At 38.4% G+C, this 22,599-nt stretch overlaps 1 protein-coding gene across 1 annotated transcript; it reads right to left on the bottom strand.

Annotated features, from left to right (window-relative positions):
• Nucleotides 1-7,113: 7,113 nt before the first annotated feature.
• LOC104071475 (glycogenin-2-like) lies at nt 7,114-17,035 on the bottom strand. The gene is made up of 7 exons (XM_009578936.1): nt 16,899-17,035; nt 14,988-15,162; nt 14,180-14,342; nt 13,489-13,615; nt 12,356-12,578; nt 11,084-11,224; nt 7,114-7,328 (listed from the first exon to the last, which is right to left on the bottom strand). The coding sequence occupies exons 1-7, from the start codon at nt 16,901-16,903 to the stop codon at nt 7,167-7,169; spliced, it is 996 nt and encodes a 331-aa protein (XP_009577231.1). The 5' UTR covers nt 16,904-17,035; the 3' UTR covers nt 7,114-7,166.
• Nucleotides 17,036-22,599: the final 5,564 nt, after the last annotated feature.

The raw sequence follows: 22,599 nt of genomic DNA, 5'->3' as shown, positions 1-22,599 counted from the left end.
AGAGCATAAAAGACCATGCATTTTAAAGCCAGTTTGGCCGATTCAGAGATGGAGGAGAAATCTTATTGCTCAGTGGGGAACAACAACAAAAGCTGTTCTCTAGAGTCAAGCCGGTCAATTCAGTAACATCTACATTGACAGTTAAGCATGAGGATAAGCTTTTTCTCAGCTCACCTCACTGCCCTCCCCACCCCCCATCCCATTTACACACATGAACATGCCCAGTCACAGATGAGGTCATGATTAGAGCGTTTACCAGGGGATGGGAAGGCATTCAAGCACCACGCAGCATGTAAGCATGGTCCAAGCTCCTGTTGACAGACTGGGAAGCCCAGTACACCAGCAAAAACCCTGAACTCCATCTCCAAGCATAGCATGAACACTTTCGACCCAAGTTTAAAGCCAGGCTAAGAGCTAGAAACACAAGCAGAGTGCATTTGGATTGGCTTACACGATGTCCATCATGCAAGCCTGCCCTTCACCGCACAGGAAAAAAATCACCCCGCATAAAAGTAGACATTAAACATTTGTGCAACACCTCATTTCTCTGAAAGGTAAATTTGCTAAACTGCCATATAGAATCAGACGCTAAGGACTCACATGAATTTATTTGCTGCCTTCCTGACATCCAAACACAGATAATTTCTTCTTGGCTGGCATCTGTGGAAAGCCAGACGGGCTTTCGGGCAGGAGGGGGAAGAAACAGGCCTGGCAGCATAGAGTAACTGGCTTTTGTCAAGTAACTGTTGGAGACCTCAGCCAGGCACAGGGAAATGGGCTCTCCCCACGCAGAGAGGAAGAGGGCAGACAGTGCGCACAGGGGTAATCTGTAGATGACAAGGAAAACAAAGTAATAGGAAATCACTGAAAAGGATGTACAACATCACTTCAAAAAAAAAAAAAAAACCAACCAAAAAACACTGGGGAGGGAGAGAGAAGAAAGAATGCCCCAAGCAGACTATTTTCAGTCCTAAATTCCTTTCACTGTCTAAAGCTAAATGTATCTTAAAAGACACAAATTTTGAAGAGACAGTGGTAAGCAGGGAAAGGAAGTAAACTATTTTACCCGTTTTCTGCAGATTCTAGCCATGGAGTGGTTGCTGATCTCTTCACCTGTATACACTCTAGTCAGAGCATGCAAGCTCTGCACAAGCTATTGTTCTGATCTCCTGGGGAATATACATTCCCCATAAAACAGGTGAACCTAACATCGCACTTAGGAGTTGTCCTCGTGCACACTTCCACATAAAATGCATTAATAGGTAAAAAGCTGTTACAAAAACTGTTTGCATTTGAGTAATACTGAAAGAAATAAACTCTTAAGTCAGTTACCTAGGTTTGCTTGAAAAATCATCTATAATGATCTTTTGCAAAATATATGAATGTAAGAATAAAAGCTAAGTTATATGCTTTTCCCTTTTCTCCTGGTCTCTCCCTTCATGGAAGGGAGCAAGCACCGCATAAAATGGCCTACTGGGAAAACCTGAGACAACTGGCAAATCTCCAAGCCAGTGTTAACCATAGCAGAATGTGCCTACACATGGTTAAATACAGACACCATAGAGAGGGAAGCATTATTCTGTAACAAATGAAGATAGTTTTTACTGAAGAAGCTGTGGCTGAACTGTATAAATGTTTGACATTCATATTGTATGAAGCTGACTTCCATCTAAATAGTTTGATCATTATTAAATGACATTTGGAATTGCTGCAGTAGACTGACTCAACAAAGTAATTGTCGAGTCTCAGAGTAGTGAGACAATAAGCTTCTGAGACCTCACTTCACCATGTTTAAATATCAGACACGTCGCTTTGCGCTCTGCTGGAACCCAAGGGAATGCCAGTGCATGGATCCCATCATTTGAGGATGCAAAACTATGTAACAGAAAAACTGAGAAAAGCAATTTGAGCTCAAAGTTTATCCAGCTTGAAATTCCTGGGGACTCTGAGTATATTTGAGGAGCATTTACATAAATGACCAAAAAGAAGGAGTAAATATCAAAAAACTTCTGCTCAACGCCAGACTGTAGGTTAAAATACACACACACACACATATATAGTGTGAATAAAATATTGGAGGATTTTTGTAGAATGTTTTGATTGTAATGTTACATCTAAACAACTAATAAATTTGATTTTTACAGAAAAACCTAGTTTCTCTTTGAATTACCGTACTACTGCATTACTAAGATTTTTTGAAAGCAAGGAAAAAAACAAAACCAAAAAAAAAAAAAAACACCCCACAAAACCCCAGAAAAAACCCACCCCACATTTCTGAGGTAAATGGGGATATTACAGGTTCCAAACAACCCTGGCTTCTATTCTGCCATTTGTCTAAAAGCTGTAAGTGAAAGGTTTGGAAACACAAAGAATTTAAGGAGGTTTAAAAAAAAAAAAAGTCTTTAAACTAAACAAAATATAAAGCAGGTACCCACCCATCACATGCAATCAGTTTTGTTCCAAGTATTTAGTACTATGAGAAGGCTTTGAAAATCACGATTCTCTAAAATAAAACAAATCACCTGTTTCTGGTACAAATCACCTGTTTCCTTTACACATCTAATGGAAAATCACCTATATTTGTCATGGTTCAGAACCCTGTACAGTACCATAAAAAAGAACAAACACTGTTCCAAGGCAGTTAATGTCATGCCATCCTGAAGTGGGAGAAGTATTAAAATAACCACAAGTTGGAGGCTGGCTCTCTTGGAATATTTTTTTTTTCCCCCTCCAGTTTGTTGAAGTTGAAAGGGTACTGACAAAAGTCAAAGTAAGATTCAGGAAAAATGCTTGCAACTGTATTTTTTTCCTTTATTCATAGTGTATCATTGTCATTAATTTTTATAATGTTTAAAGTCAATTATGTATCATTGGGGGTTTTTTAACTACCTTTGCTATAATTACGGTATGCTGTTATTACAAGTTGAAAATTTATACCAGTATGCAACGTATTCCTTGAGTGTCACCCCTTTTAACTGTCAGCACCGAAGAAACTATTACTTATGAGGCAGCCAACTTAGGATGAACAGAATTTCCAGTGAAGCATTTTGCAAGCAATATACTGAAAATGCAGGCTATTTCAATGACTAGCATCAACTGACGTGTATTTTTGCAGGCTATTCAAGAGTTGACTGCTATGCATTTAATCTCATTTACAGCGCCGATTTAAAAAAAAAAAAAAAAGAGAAAACTGGAGGAAAAAAGCAATCAAATATATAAAACATTTTTTCCATAGACTGACCTAAATACCTTTACACAAAGGTAAAAATATTAGAGATGTGAATTAAGAAAACAGGCCAATCTCATGTTATTTTCAAAGTCATTTGAATCAGAACAGTTTAGATTAGCAAAACAACAGAATCAGTCCCATTAAGGAATAAATAAGCATGCTGCAGACTCCTTTCTGTTGAACAAGTAGACATTTTCAGGAGCATGCAAGCGTATCAAGCCACCTGCTACTAACCCAGTCTCCCATTCATGGACAGAAAAATCAAGGTAAAAAAATAACTAAGCATTTTTTCAAATACCAGCCTTACAAAACAACTGATGTGAGCTGACTGAACTAGAGAGACAAAGAAAACTACTTCTTTCCCAAGAACAGCCCAATTGGAAAGGTCCTCACAAGACACCAGGCAGTAAGTAAAGTGATATTTCAAGAACGACAATCTCCTCTTCCTGTAGGCTAGGAAAGTGCATTAACCCACATGTCTAAAATTTTCAAGAATTTTCCTTGTGGCACACCCACACTATCTCCTGTTTATACACGAAGAGCCCCAATAAAACTGTTGTATGGCAAATAAAACTACCCTCTAGCTATGAATAACTCTAAGCACATGACAAAAGAAGAATCAGCATGTTTTGCTTTAAAAACAAGCTGTCCTCTTTAAATACAGAGTCTGCCACACAGCAAGAGATCAGAGCCTGGCCTTTCAAAATCCTTACAGCTGCTTCTCAGGTCACTAGGGCTTAAACAATACTGACAAAACTCTCAGTCATGCACATGCACAGACCAGCCGGTAAAAGATCTTCGGCAGTTCTCATTTTACCATGCCATTTTTTCCCCTTTACAGTTCATTGAGGTTATTATTCTACAGTGCCTTCCAAACTGCCAAAATGAAAATATGTCTTGTTTAAGGAGGAATGGTGCTGCCAAAAAGCCTACATTTCTTAACTTTCTTTACCCGGGGGCTATACCACACTTTAACGTGGAAGAAATTCTAGGTGAAGCTTGCTAAGTTTTTTTTCCAAGTCATGTTTTGACTTAGCAAACCTCAGCCCTGTGGTTCACAGCAACATCCTGCCCATACCACCCCCAGACCTGCTTGTGGCCCCAAGATTTCAGAAGGATGTCTGCAAGAGCAAAGGCGGCTGCCCAAAGCATAGCACTTGGAAATTCTGGATTCACTCACGAGATTCTCCCTTCTCACACTCTGGTGACAACAGTACTGTGCTAGAGTCCACTACGACACTACATTACTTGTAACTAGTTCAACATTTTTTGTGTGAAGACAGTACACAAAAACTCAGGCAGGGTTTTTAACCACAGCTGTACTTTTCCATGAAATACAATAAACCAACTACTGTTGTGCTAATTCAAGAGATCCTAAGGCTATGTATGTCTGTAGAAATAATTGTAACTCACACCTTGTAATTCTGCCTAGCAGGTAGTGCTAATGTCTCAAAAACAATTTAATAAAATTAAAAAACGTATTAAAGTAACTAGTCAGTCACAAATACTCCTCCCTAGCACAACATAAACAACCTGTAACTCCGCATCATCTGATAAGCACATAACTTCATATGTCCTTTCCATTTCTATTTCCATGACATTAATGTACTACATTTCTTTGCAAAACATTGTATAATCCACACACAGTACTATTTTACATATTAGTACTTTCAAATGTATTCCATGACAGCTCCTGTTACTACATTCATAAGCCTATTTTAAAACCTTTCAGTTACTGATTTCACGTCAGTAATTTTTCTCCCATAATCTACTCAAAGTGCCCAGTAAGATCTAGTAGTTACTGTAAAAAGTACAGCTGCCTGAAGCATGAGTTCACATTGTTGACTACAGTTTTATGTGTCTTCAAAAACTGTTTGAATTATATCAGCGATAATGCTTACAAAACAGAGAACTTTCTCAGAAGTGCACAAGTTCACTAAGAAACAGGGATAATCAGCAGATCAAATGCCACATGAGTAAGAGTACACGCAGCTGCTGTAATCTCTGCATAGTGCTGCACCGGGCCACACACAACAAGAGGTAGAACGCACCTACCTGCGTTAACGTGGGAAGGTTACCCGCGCAGGAGAGGCAGGCTATCAAGGGTGCAGGTTACTTGCGCAGGAGAGGCAGTCTATCCATTATGATCAATGGAGAAGTTGAGAAGAATCATCTTCTGGACATCTCTCTCTTTGACTTCAGAGACCCTAAACACCTAACTTGAACTAGAAGCTTGCATTCAGCAGACCCACCAAAGAGACTCTCACTTTAAGAGTGCTTAGAATAAATAAGAAATAAAGAACTAGATAAAATCAAAAATACCCCACTGAAGTAAAAGCAAATCCACTATTGTGAATATTACAAATTAATTCTAAAATACTCAAAGATAAAGTAAAAGCAAATCCACTATTGTGAATATTAGAAATTAATTCTAAAATACTCAAAGATAGTTTTTCTTCCTTTAAGGGACCTTTTGACTCCTTTGTTCCTTTCCCAATTTGTCCAAGTTATTCCCCCCTCCCCCCCCCATCCTTTTTGATGGAGGAAAAAGAAACAGAAATTCCTTCCTTCCTACCCTGCCTTTTTCTTCACTAGCATCTATGGCAATCCCTCTGATGCATAATGTTACATCATTGCTTTTTAAACAGAATTCCCAAGTTATTTCATTAGGTATATCTGTACCAAAACTGGTAACATATTAAGACTGAAACGTGTTTTAAGTCCTGCATCAGCACTGCAGAATTCTTATTCTAATACTGAGTGGCATTACGAATAATTCTGTCAAATCTGTTATTGTATTAGCATGCCTGTCAAGCTTCTTTCTTTCAAAGTGTTTCTTTTTCCTTGTTTGTCAAGACAGACTTGCTGAGATTAGTCAAATCGAAATACCCAAATTCACAAAGCAATCCCACATAAGTATACGTAATATAATAGAGTATCATCAGTAGATTTTTCTGGAACTACATTTACAGATTTATTAGTTCCCACACACAGCTATTGTTTAAAAGATCTTCAAAGGGCCTGTTTACTAAAACAAGTGCCAATTGTGTTTTCAGTTGCACTCACGCTGCCTGCAATATGGCGCAGCCATGCTAAACAAGAAGAATGCCTTTGTCAACTGCAGTTTGAAGTACTGTAAACAAGTTGATATAAAGCACCAGAAGGTTTACGCCATAGCGTCAGCATTTCTTCCTCTGACTACGCAACTCTGAATATTCAAGTAAAGATAATAATATTTTAAAAAGCAACAGTATCCTATAGCAACATTGTAAAAGGTTAACGTACATTATCAGTCTATCTTAAGAGTTTTACACCACCTTTCATCACACTGGTGATGAAGCTGAGCAGCTTCCTATAAATAGGGAGAACATCCACTAGTGATCGCAGACAAAGTCTGAATTTCTTCTAATCCTAAGTACACTTAAATTAAAAAGTTTTGTCACAGACTCCTATGAGGCCAGGACTTAATCTCCTCACTTTTTTCTCATATTAAAGTCTACACTATGGTTGCCCTTCAAAGTGTTAACTTGGTTTCAAGAACAAGGTTTTCCTTTAAATAGTTTTATAGCATCTTCTAGAAGGTAAAAGTACTTTTGAAATAATCTCAACTTCCAATGTGTTTCACACTGACGACCGTTTCTGCAGAATGCTTAGAGTGATAAATATGAGAGTTCGAACTCAGAGGGTATCATTCATTATACTTCAGAAGGCACTATGGGAGAACAATGAAGATGAGACACACATAACAATAAAGATGAGGCACACTTAACAATTATAAAACAAGAGTCTGTTTCTGTTAATCTTCCCTCAAAAGGCATGAGGAACTACATCTACCTCTAACTTTGGTGTCAAGTAAACTATGGAGATAGCCAAGTATTCAAGGATTGCATTTATAGAAGAAACATAGATCGTGATGGCCATTACAGTACACTCTATCTTAATGTAAAAATGCATCCAATTTCTTTTTGATATGTTCAAAAGCATCTTTCCCCATGTAGTCCATACGCCCTTCCTCCCATTTTCTCCGTTCATCTTCTGGACTTGGTTCTTCCGGTTTGAAGTGAATAGACAGCTCTGAAACAGAATGTGCGACCTCGTTCTGTGGGAAGAAGCAGAACAGTGGGAAAAGAGTCATTTGGTTGTTCTCATTTCAGAGCCGTGAAGTTAAACCTTAAATGTCAAACTTCTGGTTTGTACAGTCCCAATTAAAACAATAAAACAAACAGTATTCAAACATTCATTCTTGTTTTGACAATGTGATCTCATTTTCCCATGCTTTTACTACTTGTCATAGCATCTTTGAACATACCAAACATTTATTTTACTTGTCTTAACTCAGACCTTGGCATACTCAGCAATAACACAATGAGAATATTACAAATACGGCCTGTTTAGAGTAGAATATCTCCCACAATAAAGGGTAACCATGTATCTATGTAAATTTTGTCTTCAACAGGCTTTCATGTGAACTTAAGTTCCTAGAATTTTTGGTCATTTGTTTTATCTGATCTCCAGTGAGATCCATATTATTTAGCAGATGTGAGACACATTACCCATATAAATTAATTCAAAAAATTGACACTATTCCTTATGCCAATAACTAGTTCATTTTGTATGATGATCCAAAATTGTGAATCCTGGTTCAAGATCAAGTTATCGTAGATGCACAAATGCAAGACATATTTCATGTGGTTGAAATTACCACTAACAAGAAAAACTGTGTCCATGATTGACCAATGCCAGCAAAACCGGAACATCCCAACAATTATAACCAGTAATAAAGATGAAATATAACAAGGACTAATCAAGGTAGCTACTGGAAACCTGCTTTCAGTACTACTCTAAGAGGCTTCAAGGCAAACAACTCATCTCATGTTATAAACAAAATTGAAATCAATCAGAATGGCCTTCCAGTGAAGCCCTCACAAATTCAATATAAAAATGTTTCAGAATAGAACTTAATGGGCAGGAATCAATGGCTTAAACTGCCTAAATGCCCTGGAATATTCATTACATCTGCCGATTTGGGGCAGATAAGGCATAGGACTTGCGCAAGACCTGCACCTGCAGGCCAGGTAAGGTATTTCAAACAGCCATCATGACACTATATGCTTAGGCAACTGCATCCTTCCATATGTATCCCCAACTGGGTCCCACTGTGTACGTGACCTTAAACATGAATAAATACTCTGAAGAGCATGTTTGTTCCCTATAAATGCAAATATGCAACAATACTTGGTATTTAATTTTCAGGCTTTGTATACGCATAACTGCAGCAATGCATGAAGATTCCTTTCTTTACCATTGGCAAGCCTTATCAACAGCTTTGGATGCCATTAACAACAAGACAGGAATCATCATGTTTTTAGAAATGAAGAATTTTAGCTAGGGCCCAAACATCCCTGGCAACTGTTTCAACTACAGTTTTGTTTCCCAGTCTTAAAGTATTTCACTGTAGTGCTTCACAATCATACAAAAGGCCTCATTAGGAAAATGGCTGTGTTGTGTACCTTACAAGTTACAACTCTCTGACAGTCTCACCCCCATTTCAACGCCAAGTCTGGCACTGCTGTCACACTGCCCACAGACAAATGCAGTGCAAGATCAGAAAGGAAAACCTAGTAGCTTAGGCTTCATGCCTGATTCACTGTACATTCATTTTCCACTTGCTTGGAAACATCACTTCAGCAGGTAAAAAAAAAAAAAAACCCCCCAAAAAACCAAAAACCACCACAGATAAAAAACCCAAACAACTTTGCTTGTGTTAGTATTGGAGAGCTAAAATTAACACCATGCATTTATTACTTGGGGGCTAGCACAGAAAAATATACATTTAAAAACTGTAAGTATAATTGATAGAAAAGGATCATACCCCAGTATTGGAAGCCATTAAAGAATTACATAGCTAAAAGATTCAAGAAGTTATTTGCACATTGCATCATAATTAGTTGAGATTTCCCAAAATGAAGTTGGCAGCAAAGACGTGCATGCAATTGTTAATAGATGTACAATGCAGAAAGCTACATGTACCAGTTCTGACGTTTCCTGAAACACAGGATGAAATACAAGTTGTTCTGAAGATCTATCAGGCTCAGAGGGATGGATGCTAGAACCGCTTTGTTCAACTTCACATACAGGTTGCTAAAAATACAGCCACTGAGGTTTTATTAGAATATTTTTTCATAGCTTCCTTATCATGAGAATTCATACGATACAAATCGGTTTCAGTCTTAGGGTAGGGGAAAGCAGGGGATGGGAGGAAAAGGAACTAAACACATTATTACCAAGGACAAAATTCATCTCACTCAGCTTTAGCTATCAAAATGGCATTCAATCTAAGCTCCCACTATAACCAATCTAGGATAAATACCTCCAGAGGGCAGCTCATCTCATCCTAAAATAAGCTCAAGAGTGGCTGTCATTCTACAGCGACTACAGAAACAGCCTGGAAAGCTAGCTTACAGTAGATGCCTACCATTCACGAGGCCAAACTTCAACGAGAAAAATCTCATTTTAGGATAATAGCTTGCTCTATAACTCATGAGCTTTTTATATGTATAGAATGAGAACAGAACAATAAATTCCGAAACAGAGGTAAAATAGATTGCCCAAAAAATATTGCCCCAAATGTTTGTCTTTGACAGATATCAAAACGTAAATGAATAGACAGACCCCATTCTGAAGTCTCTTCCACCAAAACCAAAACAATCCCACAAGACTACTGAAGCTAAGCCACAAAAAGTAGAATGATGGTGTTCTTAAGTGAGAAGAGAATCAGGCTATTAATTTCTAATCAATGTGATCTTCTGATAAACCAATCCTCGTAATTAAAAAAATAAAATAAATTTGAATGACACTACTTTAAGTGAACATTATGATTTTTTTGCCCCAAACAAGTATCTTGAAAATGTGTCCCTATTTGGTTTGAGCATTTCCAATGGAGTCAGGTGCACGAGTCACACAAGATCACACATCCTTTGCAACTAAATTATTCTTAAATTACAGAGCTGGAAGGTTTGCAATTTTCCTTCAGCCCCTCCACACTCAGGGTGGAAAAGAAAGGAAGGAAGACTACAGTTTTACTTTATGGAGTAACTATAGTCTAAAGGGATGAAGCACTGAACAGAATAAAAACTGTTTTCATCTTACTAGAGATTAGTCCACAAGTTTCAATAGCAGATGACATTAGAACATTAATTTTGTTTTCTCCCAATTGCACCTTGCTGTAGCATGGTTTATCATACAACACGTAATGACTTACACCTGCAGAAACATTGTGCTATTATGTCCAACTTAATTCCTGCATAAAATCAGGGGAGTCAGTGCAACAGAAACGCCCAAATACAGGAAGAGTGAAAAAGAACCAGGACCCCTGCAAAGTTCATCAGTGGATTCTTTTAAGACATTCCTTGTTGCCCAAATCACAGAAATTTGGCAAACAGTTTTCTGAGTCAACACTTCTGGAGAAAAACCAATAACTTCTACAGAGGAGTGATAGAAAGGATTCTAGTTTTAAATATATTAATTCACATGAGTATTAATATTCAAAAGATTACTTTGGTAACAGAATTTTTTTTATATTACACTTTATTAAGTAGCTAACAACTTTCAGTAAGCAATCTCTTTGTAAAACTCAATGTAAACTTTCAACCTCCAGACACATGCATGCATGACTAAAGATTAAGAAATAAATACTCTTTAGACTATTTCTGATGCTAGCAAGAAAATTCAACAGCTACAGCTAAATTGAAGAAGATATAATCTCCCAGATCAGAAGCATAATTAAAAAAAAAATCTCATTTTAGTATATCATTTTACTTTGTTACTGCATATAGTAATATAAAACATACTTACAGCTTTGAAAGCGAGTTCCTCAGGTGAACATGCTGTGGGATGTATTTCATATGTCTGCTCTGGAAGCACAGGCATTTGCAGCGAATTGGTCACAGAAGGACTGACCTTTTTCAGTATAATTTCAACTCCATTGAAAGTGTGCTAACAAAAACAAGAACATCTCACCACTGAAATGCAATTTTGCAGGAAATTAGTATCTTATTTACAACAGTTTCACTTCCTTATAGGGATCTCAGCATTAAAAGACCAAGTTTTTTGTGGTCCCAGATTCAGAGCATGTTGCAATTTAGATTTTTGCACTCATGAGTATGCCAGCATCATCAGGAGGTAAATCTCACAGGTATTTCCACCTTCATGTTACCATGGCTGAAATATTTCTTTACTGCACAATTTCTTAAAAATTTAAGCATGCTAAAATATGAGATTAAAAACTACCTATTCCTTCCTCTGCTTTCCAATTTGTCCGAATTCCTCTCTGGGCTTTGATGGTAATTGTCCAACTGATGGGACTATGCAATTAGTTCAATGATGGTAATAGTCTAATACTAAGAAAAACATTAAGAAAATATTTACATAGGCATAAAAGTGATCTAAATTGTCATGTCTGGATACAAAATTAAAAATCGTACTTCTCCTACTCATTACTTTATGCTGGTGGTCTCCAAGAAATCATCTATTTATCAACAGAGTATTTTTATTCTATTCATAGAAACCATACATTCCTGCACTTCTTTTGGGAAAAAAAAAAAGTGTACAGAGCTCAGTAAATGCTTGACGACATACGAGTACTGAATATAACATCCTAAATGTAATTAACACCACCTTTGCAAGTCTGATTTATTTGTTATCACCCTCATAAAACAAGTTAGAATGCAGTTCTGAAAAGGTAATTTTTACTATAGTTCAAGGGCTAGTTTGATGGTCTACATCAGCTTAGCTTCAAAAAGTCAAAAGTCTACTTCATAGCCAGATTATCACCTTCTCTGGCTAATTTGTATCATACTTTGTGTTTAATTTGCAGAATCTGTACACAGACATTCCCATACAAACTCTTCATCGATTAAGAAGGGGACTGGAAGAAATCTTTGGAAAGCCAATAGTACTAAAAATCCTTCCTAAACTGCTAGTTTAGATGCTTCCAGAACCAATCACTGCTAATACCAATCAACAGATACTGTGTTTTTTCATGTAATTCCTTCCTTTAGAAAACAAAAAATTTTCAGAATTTTTCTTGTGATTCCAGCATATTCCCACTAACTGGTTATTAGTTACCTTGCATTCCTCAGATTCTGATTCTTCCACCTTTTGAAGTTTTTCTAACAAAGGCAATATGCTGGCACTGTATATATTCCACCAGAGGGCAAGAAATGACAGCTGATGAAAAGATCCAGACGTGGTGCCATCCTGCATAACTCTCTTTGTTTGAAGGTTGTATTTGTAGTTCCAGGGCTTTGTTGCTCCCAAGAAGTGAACAACTTTGGCATCTCTACCAAAACTGTAGAGATTAACATACAGGTCTACACATTAAATATTTTTTTTTTAGTCTATATGTAAACTGCTAAAGAAACATGCTTACTCTCACTGGTGAGGCAATGTCGACATTTTGCAACAGCAACACATTCAATATAAGTATATATATTAATATTTTTTCTATCTTATTAGTTTAAGGTATGTCGTTCAGCATACAGAAAACAAAAGGCTGCATTGCCATTTGCTTCCAGCTGCTGATTCTAGTAGAAAAGTTCACGAAGGAAAATGACAGGCTCATGCAGTACCATTTCCAGTCCTCCTGCATACTTTGTTCACAAACAAATACCACTTCAAACATTGAATCAACAAAATTGGTTATTACTGATCCCATATTAAAAATTACTAATAAATACATCGTCCTAAGTTCACCTTCCAGTAAGAGTGTTTTGTGCAACTGGAACAGTAATTCATCACACCCTAAATCCAACTTGCTGTCTGCCAGGAAAGTTTCTCTAACTGCATTGTCTGAAGTCATATAATTACCAGCACAAATTTTGTTGAACCTAAGAAATGGTTTAAAAAAATTTTAAAACCCCCAACTGTTTCCCATAGAACTGACTGGAAAAGAAGGGAACAACTTTCAAAGTAAAGCTGTGAGAACCTAATGCTAAAGTAATCTGCATCTTTTCAAACATGAGAAAAGCTTCTCTGAAATAACATATGAGACAGTGCAGCCAACTCTGGGACTCTCTCTGTATCCAGATGCAAGACATTCATATTGCATTTAAGTTTCTACTGCATGATTTTTACATAACATCATTTGTGACTACTGTAATTCATGATCAAGAGAATATGCCATTATTATTCTCTCTTATAATAGAATGTTTGCTAACAAACTACAAGGTTTACAGTTAGTCAGAAGTGTTACTACTTACTGATTGAAAGCAGGAACATAGGTGTATACAGCACTGCTGCTTAAGTTATAGAGGAAAGGTAAGTGTTTGCCAATATCTGCTGTTGCCCAGTTGCTGAAGAAGCTATTCAACAAGCCTTGATCACCTCCTAAAGAATATATAAAACAGTATTACCATAATTATGCATACACTCAAATTTACATCAAAATTTCACATCCAAGGATGGGAGTGAGACTGGTGTGTTCATGGGACTGCAATTTGGACTTCACAATATGGCCACGTGAGCAGGTACAAGTGAGTAATACCTGATCCACTCCGATGCAAGTTCAGTGTAAATGGAGTCCTATTGTAATATATGAAGAAAGGAGTAGGAAAGGGTTTTGGTCTCCCTCAGAGCAGAAGACTGAAGATCAGCTGTCTTTCTCTCTCCTAAACCAGACAGCAAAATTAGAACTTACTGAGCAAGACTCAGACACAATGTCCCTTCATTGCACTCTTCCGGGAAGCACAGTCCACAATAAGTCAATGGGTCTTAAGTACAGTGTAAGAGGCAAAGGTTTGCACCTGAAATTTTTGTGGGGGCACAATTACGTAAAGCCCAGAGAACTCCTGCCTTCCTCCGTTCTGCCAGATAGCATGGAAGCTATGGAAAACAGCTTACTGAGAAGGAATCTAATGTCTTGCACTTCATCCCTTATGTTTTGCCCCTTACCATCAAAGCTGCCGTGTTCAGCAGCAAACCGGAGCAGTAGGTTGTAAGTTTTCAACGAAGGTCGGAACACAAATACACCACTATTAAAGCAGTCAGGCCAGCCAGAATCAGGAGCTGCTGAAAACTCTTCTCGATCAAATAATTCATCAACATTGCAAAGCACCTTAGAGACAGCAGGAAAAAAAAAAAAAAATTGTTAGAGCAAATGTTTTTCTGGAACACGAGTAGCTAAATCAGTACCAATGGAGTAAATTGCTAGTTTGGCCAAGTATATAGCTTGCAGAGCATAAAACCAGTGGCAATGCAAAATATGCTAGGGGTCAGACCTCTATTTTTAATACAATAAGGTAACACTAATTGTGGTTCTCCACGATTTCTCTGATAAAAGCACAAACCCTGTGAGATTTCTTCATGAGCCTCAGAGACCCTCCAGAAGGTCCCTTTAAATATTATAACATACCATACCTCCATTTTAAAACTGGCCTGCCTTCCTGACCAGAATAAGTCCAAACGAAAGTGTATGACAGAGACCTATTTTAAACATCTGTCAGAAACCCATTTGCATAGAGTGTGTTTGTGATACCTTTTGACAGTCCTGAGGCTACTCTCAAAACAGCATTTATTCCTATGCAGCCAGCAAAACTGTGAGCATTGCCAAAACATGCCAGCTGGAGCTCCTGCGACCTTATGACCACCAGCAAATCTGGTCACTTCACAAGCCAGTAGGCTGCCTGACAAGGAAGCACCCACACTCAAAGTAGCTCTTTAAGACAGACACAAACATTTCCACGACTCCCGGTCTACTCACCAAAGTGTCTGCATCCATGAAGACACATTTGCTATAATGAGTAAGAGTCCAACAGTGAAGCTTAGTGAAGGTTACACCCAGTTCTGGCCTCTGCATCAGAGCCAAACGGACTGAGTCAGCACTGTCAAGAGCATCCACCTCGATTACTTCGTCAAACACGCTGCAGAGAACAGACCTACCAGAGCAAGCAGCGGGGAGAAAGAAGGGAATTTAGAGAGGTTCATCAGAGATCACTTCTGGCATGAAAACAGTGACACACAGCACAACATTTTTTATGACAATAACAAAGGCTAGATTGATTGGTCAGAATGAGAAGTCAAAAGTGAAAAATCCTTGTAAAGAGCCTGCTGAAGTGGCAGCTATCGGGCCATAAACCATCACCTCTGCCACTATGGGGCCAGCACATCTCAAAAGCAACAGGTGCTGTATGGAGGAGAAACCAATCCTTATTTTAGTTACTTAATCTCCTATAGAAACACCAAATTAAAGCAGCTTTCATCCTGCACAATTGTCTCTGAAGAACACCACCATACTGTGTTCCCTGTGCATTGCACAGGATGTGGCCTGCACTGTCAGCGCAGTCATTTGCACCTATTATGCCCAAGTAAACGCAGCTTCAAAACTGCACTTTTTAAAACAGGCAATATATACTTGCTCACTACTACAAATCATCTCAAATGAGACTTTAAGGAAGATGTCTTTTTTCGATGCATATCGTTCCTGAGAATTCTACAGGTGATACCAAACTAGGTAATTTTCCTTCAAGACACAAGAAAAAAGTCTTTTAAACACAGCTTATTTATTCACATTACACTATTAACTACAAAGTCCTGGATGTCATACAAGCACAGAAAAAGAAAAGCCTGTTCTGATTATCTAGATTTCAGAGTCATTAGCTTTTGCTTGACTGATCTTCAAGAGACAGGAGTTAACTGGGAAAGAATAAAGAGCAGGTACAGATTTTTAGAAGCATAGTTCAGTGATGTACTTTTTCTTAAATGCTATCCTTGATTAAAAAATACATCATAAAGGTCCTCCCCCCCCACTGAATGGGGATGAAAAAATTGATGGACTTAGTATCCACCCAGGTGTCAAATGTATACAGTATTCCCTCAGGAAGGTTACAGTGTTCTGAAAAATCCGTAATTTAAAAAAACCTGTAAAAACAGATTTCTGTACCTCTAATCACAGCAAAAATGGGAAAGTATGTTTCTTGAGCCAGATGCATTGCAAATACTTTCACATGGCATACAGAAATCAGGAGCTTGCACACTTCCTAAGCCATAGCAGAACTAAGAGTTTAAGTGGCTATGGCATGTCATGTTCCTTTTAATAAGCAACACAGTCCTCCAAATAACAGGGCTTGAGTTCAACAGATCTAATGAGATTTCTGTACATGCAATTCTGTAGTGCCTGTAGAATCACAGCCCAAACTGGAAAGTGATTTAAAAAAAAAAAAAAGAGGAAGCAAAAATAAATTAATTTCACATCACGATAGCCATGCACCAATATTTTAAGAAGATTAGTCAGCTGAAACTGAGCCCCTAAGGTTTTTGGAGAGTTCTGATGTCACAGGTGGTTACGTATCTTGCTCTTTCTAAAAGAGAAACACTCGGGGAAAAAAACAGTAGTGCCTTTATTTTGGCTCAAAAGCAAGACGTTAAAACCTTTATTCCTAACTTCCCAATTATGGACTTAAGACAACTTCCAGTCACAAGTTCTACTTTTTGCAAGTGAATTCTTATTAGGCTTACGATCTTATCATGGATGTTATTTGGGACTCATCTCACAAATCGCTAGCCAAGGGGGAACTTCTAAACATAATGAAATCCACAGGAAGCCTATTAAAATCTTTCATGCAGTTGTTTATTCTTCCGTACTATCAACCTCTAAAAATACATGAATCCTTACCTCATCCCACTGGAAACCTCTGGTGTAATTAGTACTGCCAATTTTCTAGATGTCGTATGGTTCCTCAACGACTGTCCGAGAACCAGAGCGCCTTGACAATACACATCATCAGTAGCGAGGGTCACAAAGGCTTGATCCGTTACTGTGAGCAAATATTCAGAGTCACTTTACAGCTTTAACATAAGCTCTTTTGGCAGGTTCCTGCAATCTCCCTCCTCCAGCTAACCAACAGGCTGCAGCTTGTAACAACCTGCAGTTCCTGTGATAAGCTCTGTTCTTTCCCAAACTCCCTCAGAAGACACAACTGAATAGAAAATCCAGTGAACATGACTGCAGAATGTATGGTTTTGAATTTTGTTATTTTTTGTTTGTCCGATTTACATAATAACAAGTATGAAGTTTTTGGACTAGCCTTAAACAAATAATTCCCCAAGTCTTATTGCCTAAACATGATGTCAATCAAAAAAGCCGATCTGTAAATATTTAGATTTTACATTTAACTAACATAGTATAATACAACCGATAAGGAAAATGTTCCTGTTTATACAGTGCCAAAAGCCAAGGAAAAAAACAGGATGTTAAGTATTAGCCAGAAATGTCTTTCTTTCCATGACCTCACTGAATCAACCCTAACAGGCATTCTTCTTTGCTCTGTCCTCTTTGTACGGGAGTAACTGGTGCTGGCTGAACAAACGCAGAGAAATTGCTACTGGGATTGGTACACCTCCCAGAAGCTAAGGATCCCTACCTCTTGGAGTTACTACTCCAAGAAAATTAGGAATGTTTCTCATTGTCAAGAAACACATGGGAAAAAAGTTACAATAAAAAAGAAAGCAAGCTACACTCCTGCACAATAGCAGACATAATGTATTTTGTAGAGATACCAGGCCTGTGGCAGTATCACCAGGGGCTGCTTCTTCAGCTCTGCCCTCTGACAGAACCACTGTTATCAGGGTTCTCTGGGGAGAGCCAGAACCTACAATTCAGCAAGGTGACCAGCATCCTCAGAGAAGAAGGAAGACCTCAGCTTTCCAGGCTGCAAAATTAACCAGAACAAGATGAGCGGGTCACACCGATGAGGGGAATTCCACTGAGCTCTGCAGAGCTTCAATAAATACTTGTGTTAAACTACTTGTTTAAAACCACCATCATCTTAAGGGACAAGCAATTATGTTAAATAAATTAAAACAACCGAACAACAGCAACAAAAACACCCTGTCATACAGTTTCCAGGCTCTGTGAGAGACACAAGGAAAGAATCTCACAGAACTTGTTGCAGAGAACCCAACAAATGACCTCATGGCTGCCTCAGCCAGAGGCTGCCAAAATGAATGAGTTCAAACCTCTAACCTAACATTAAGGTATGCAGTGAAGTATGTTTGGTGCCTGTGACAAGCTCCCAGGTACTAAGTATTTCATTTTTCATGTCCTCCAAATCCAAAGCGAAGTGCAGACCCACTGGTGTGCTGTCTTCCTCCCCTCTTTTTGCCCTACCTCCCACTCATCTCCAGCCAGACCTGAAGTCGAATCCAGCACATACACCTTACGTTTGCTGACATTGCAACAGACCCCTGCACCTCAGGAGAATCCCAGTAGTGTTAAACTTGGCCAAAAAAAAAGAATCATCCATCCAAACTTAAAATAGTTTGCATATCCCTCAGCTGAGCAAACTCCAATAACATTTTTAATCACAATTTCCAGAAGAAGCAAATGAAAAAAGGAGCTTTCAAAACTCCCGTTACCATAACAGCTCGAGCAAGTTATGGGTGTTCCAGAAAACAATGAATAAGGAGTTGCTTACATGGAGTGGTTTAAGAGGACAGTTGTGCGAGTAAACTGCTCCTACTGCAATTTTCCAAGATTAAATGAATAAATACAAGCATACATAAAAAAACAAAACAAAACACCACTGAAGGCTACTTTAGCAATAAAATTATTCTCAAAAGACACAAAGAATCAGCAAAGAAAAGCACTTTTGTGTAAGGCAACAGGCATCTTTAGCCAAATAAAGGTAATAAAACAACTACTGAGAGGAACGTGGGGGGTAGGTTAATAAAAAAAGCAAACTGTGAAACGAGTGGAAGTTTAAATCTTAAAATACTGTTTTAAATAACAACCACAAAACCAAACACATAATCTTCTTATTGCTTCTGCAAATTCTTTTAGCTACAGAAGCTGAATCTTTACACAGATAATACATCTAAAAATACTCAAGCTACTCATCAAATAGTTCAGCAAGTTGGTATGGCAAATGACAACATCCTACATACGCTTTCATGCCCTGCACCTCTTGGGCTGAAGTTGTGGTCAGAACCACAAGGAAGCAAACTGCCAAACAAATACAGCTTCTAAGAAACTCTTGTTAATACCTCCCACAGAAAAGAAACCAATTGTCTCTTTTGAGAATCAGATGTGGGATACATATTATGGCCTTCTTAATAGAGTGAACTATTACAGAGATAATTAAATAGATAATCAAACTATTGACTGAAACCATGTAACATTAAAATATTTCCGGTGCAAAGAGAGAAGCGTGTCCTAGCTATTTTAAAATTGCACAGGGATGTCACTAATCCATTAAGGATCCATAGGGAGTTTAAAATCAAAAGATTATACCATTACTTGTTCTTTCATCTAGTCCCTGTTTTCAAGGAAGAAGTGTTATTTAACTTGCCTCGTTTAGAAAGTTCTGTGGAACTTTGTCCCTATAAGTATATGTTTTATTTTCATAACTGAAAACTAAGGATCAGATTTTCATATAAACTTGTAAAGTAAATCCTTCACCTGAAAATTCCCATTTAACTGAAATCAAGGACAATGCTGCATTAAAACTAATGTACACAGGGTTTCACTCATTGACTTTAAACTGCAAACCATTTAAATCTGAAAGCCAGGGGCATAGGTATTTAAAATTCATTGAAACTGGATTTTTTTTTAAGTGTCAAGTGCAGCTTTACGCATAACTTTCAATTCTTTGTGCTGAATGACAATAGGATTTGCCACAGAAAACACCTAGTGTGAACAGTATTAAGTTTTCAAGCAAATTGTTTTCAAGCTGTGCAACCCTATGGCTAATACCATTGGCTCTCAGTGAATTCTGAGAAAAGTAAGTGTATGATTAGAATCACATTAAAACCATGTTGTACGAATTTATAAATCTGCTCATTTCCGTTGTACGAATTTATAAATCTGCTCATTTCTCTTGTCTGGAATACCACACAGCACATGAAGATGCAAATTTAGAAATCATTATCGTCAGCAATGGCTCCTCAGTTTTAATACCTAAAAATAGTTTCTCAGAACAAACCAAGGATTTTCAAGCTAATAACTTTGGTGAGTTATTTTAGAGCCCGCTCTGGAGCTACAGATAGCAACACAGAAAAGACAGCAGAAGTAATGTGAATCACTACAGTCAGGGTGATTTTATGTGAAACTTGTTACAGCTTCTTAGCCAAGATCACCAACTTCTTATGCTACTTACTTGCAGCAGCAGTATCTCTGATGACACTGCCAGAGGCAAAATTCTTCAACAGGCCTGAAAACCAGTTCTAGGGCAGCTAAAAGCCTTATTTAGAATCTGCACCAGCAAGCAGACAGGGTGGTGCTCACCTTGATGTTCAAAGAAAAAAGAGAGAGGGAATGAACAAACACCAGGTACCCACTGAGAATCAGGAGTGACTCATAATAACAGCACTGAATGAACCACATGCACCTGACAGCTTCAAGACAAGTTTAAGTAGGGTGGGGTTTTTTTTCCATAATCCACTAGACATAGCTTTTAAAACATATTTCGGTCTTTCTTCTGATAGACAGAGAAAGGATGGATGTGCTTTAGCTGTGGCTCCTAAAGTAACAATTCAAATTTGCGAAGTTGCCCACTGCAGAATTGCCATAGGAGACCAGATACTCATATGCTACAGCTTTCCTACAAGCATATTCTAAATAACACATTGCCATCTTATGCATAAAAATAACAGTAGATAAACCAATAGCTAAAAGCCTCCAACAGGTTGGTTAGGTCCCCACCGTGTACTGCCATTCATATGATCCAACGTTGTATCATTGCTTTCTTAAATTCCTCACTGGTACCATCTGTTGCTCTTTTGTCACCTCCCCCCTCCTACTTCAGTCACAACCTGCAGGACAGGCAGGCTGCAGCCTGGACCTGTGCCCACTGAGCCCCAAGCACCTCTCCGAGATCCGGCGCGACAATGACATAGCACAGCCCCAACTCACATCACGTTTTCTAACAACAGTTTTGTTACTCCCCCTCCCACACATAGGTCCCTCTGCATCCCCCAGAAGCACGTCTCAGCGAAGATGTGCAAGACTACTGCAAAGGTAACAAAAGCTACAGGCCTTCTCACTTCTCTGACCTAGCACAACCGTATCAGAAGCACTTGGAACAGCAAGCTCTGCTCCAGCTGACACCCAGAACCTTAAAAGCAGTCAAGAAGTATTTTGTTGTAAGTAGGTAAAATGAATAATGATGTCAAACAATAACCTATGTCAGAGCACCATCAGAAATCGTTTTTGTTATGCAAGTTTTCAGCAACGATGCAGTTCTTGCCATAATAATCAAATGACAGCTGGCAATTTTAATTCCCATGCTTCCTCAGTCTTGGTCCAACAGTAGAAACATTGACATTACTGATGAAGGTGGCACAACCAACACTTTACACAGACCTTTTTATAACAGAATATAAATTGACGTTTGATGGCACGCAGTATTTCTCTTGGTCTAACAAAGTTCTGCGTGATCCAAAGCCAGACTCTCTCTTATCCTTTATTAAAACAATACTGAATTTTAGTAGACAGGATTACGACTGTCATCTTGGAAGGCTACAAAAGAGGACTTGTTTCGCATTTTGTGTAGCTTTTACTAAATATCTTTCAGTTAAGAACAGTTATATTCTGCTTCAAGACCCTGCAATTTTGTTATTGAACAGATAGTAAGTGATCTTTATGAAAAATCAAATGCAACAATATTGTAATACGTAAATAAGCATAACGCATAGCATCCAAAAATAGTCCGAAACTAGTAACAGACCAATTTGAAAAAAATTAGCAGTAATTGCTTAAGCAATCCAAAGACAGCAGAGGACTTGATATGTTAAGTTAGATGCTTCCAGTCTTTCCTCCCTCCTTTCAAAACAAAAAAAGCCAAAAAAAAAAAAAAAAAAAGGAAAACCCAAACCAAACCAAACCAAACCACAATTCTCTAATGCTTTCATTTACAGGCTCCCCTTCTGCATCTTCCTCCAGCGCCGAGATGCCACATACATGAATTCAAACTGGAGATCTACCAGGCCGAATTCCCGAGGAGGTATGTCTGCAACCCCCTTCAAGTGGTTCAACAAACCCAACTTCGGGGGGCTGCCGCCCAACTTCTTCCGCAGTTTTGAGAGCACATTCAAGAACCGAAAAAGCACCTGCACCCACTCCACACGGTTAGCCCTAAACCAGTCCCTCACGGCTTTAAGGGTAACTTTGAACAAACGACTACCGCTGCTGTGTAAGAAGGGACACGAGAAGGGTTTCTCTGGACCTGCCTGCCTCAGGCTGAGGGAGCCCCCCCCAGCCTGTCTCCCCGCAGACCCAGCAGGAAAGCGCAGGGGGGCCTGGGCAGGCCAGTCTGTCCGTACAGGCTAAATGAGTTTAGCTCTTTCATCCCACCAGCCAGACGGTTTAAATCCTAACC

Source organism: Fulmarus glacialis, unplaced genomic scaffold, assembly GCF_000690835.1.
Source record: "Fulmarus glacialis isolate BGI_N327 unplaced genomic scaffold, ASM69083v1 scaffold28975, whole genome shotgun sequence".
In the NCBI taxonomy this organism is placed as follows: Eukaryota; Metazoa; Chordata; class Aves; order Procellariiformes; family Procellariidae; genus Fulmarus; species Fulmarus glacialis.
This window is presented reverse-complemented; position numbering and strand designations above follow the sequence as displayed.

Excerpts from the sequence above, each read along its gene's own strand:
- LOC104071475 (XM_009578936.1), bottom strand. Across the intron at positions 14,343-14,987 it reads TCATGGATGCAGACACTTTG|GTGCTTTGCAATGTTGATGA; the intron begins GTGAGTAGACCG and ends GCTGTCTCTAAG. Across the intron at positions 13,616-14,179 it reads TGAACACGGCAGCTTTGATG|GAGGTGATCAAGGCTTGTTG; the intron begins GTAAGGGGCAAA and ends TATATTCTTTAG.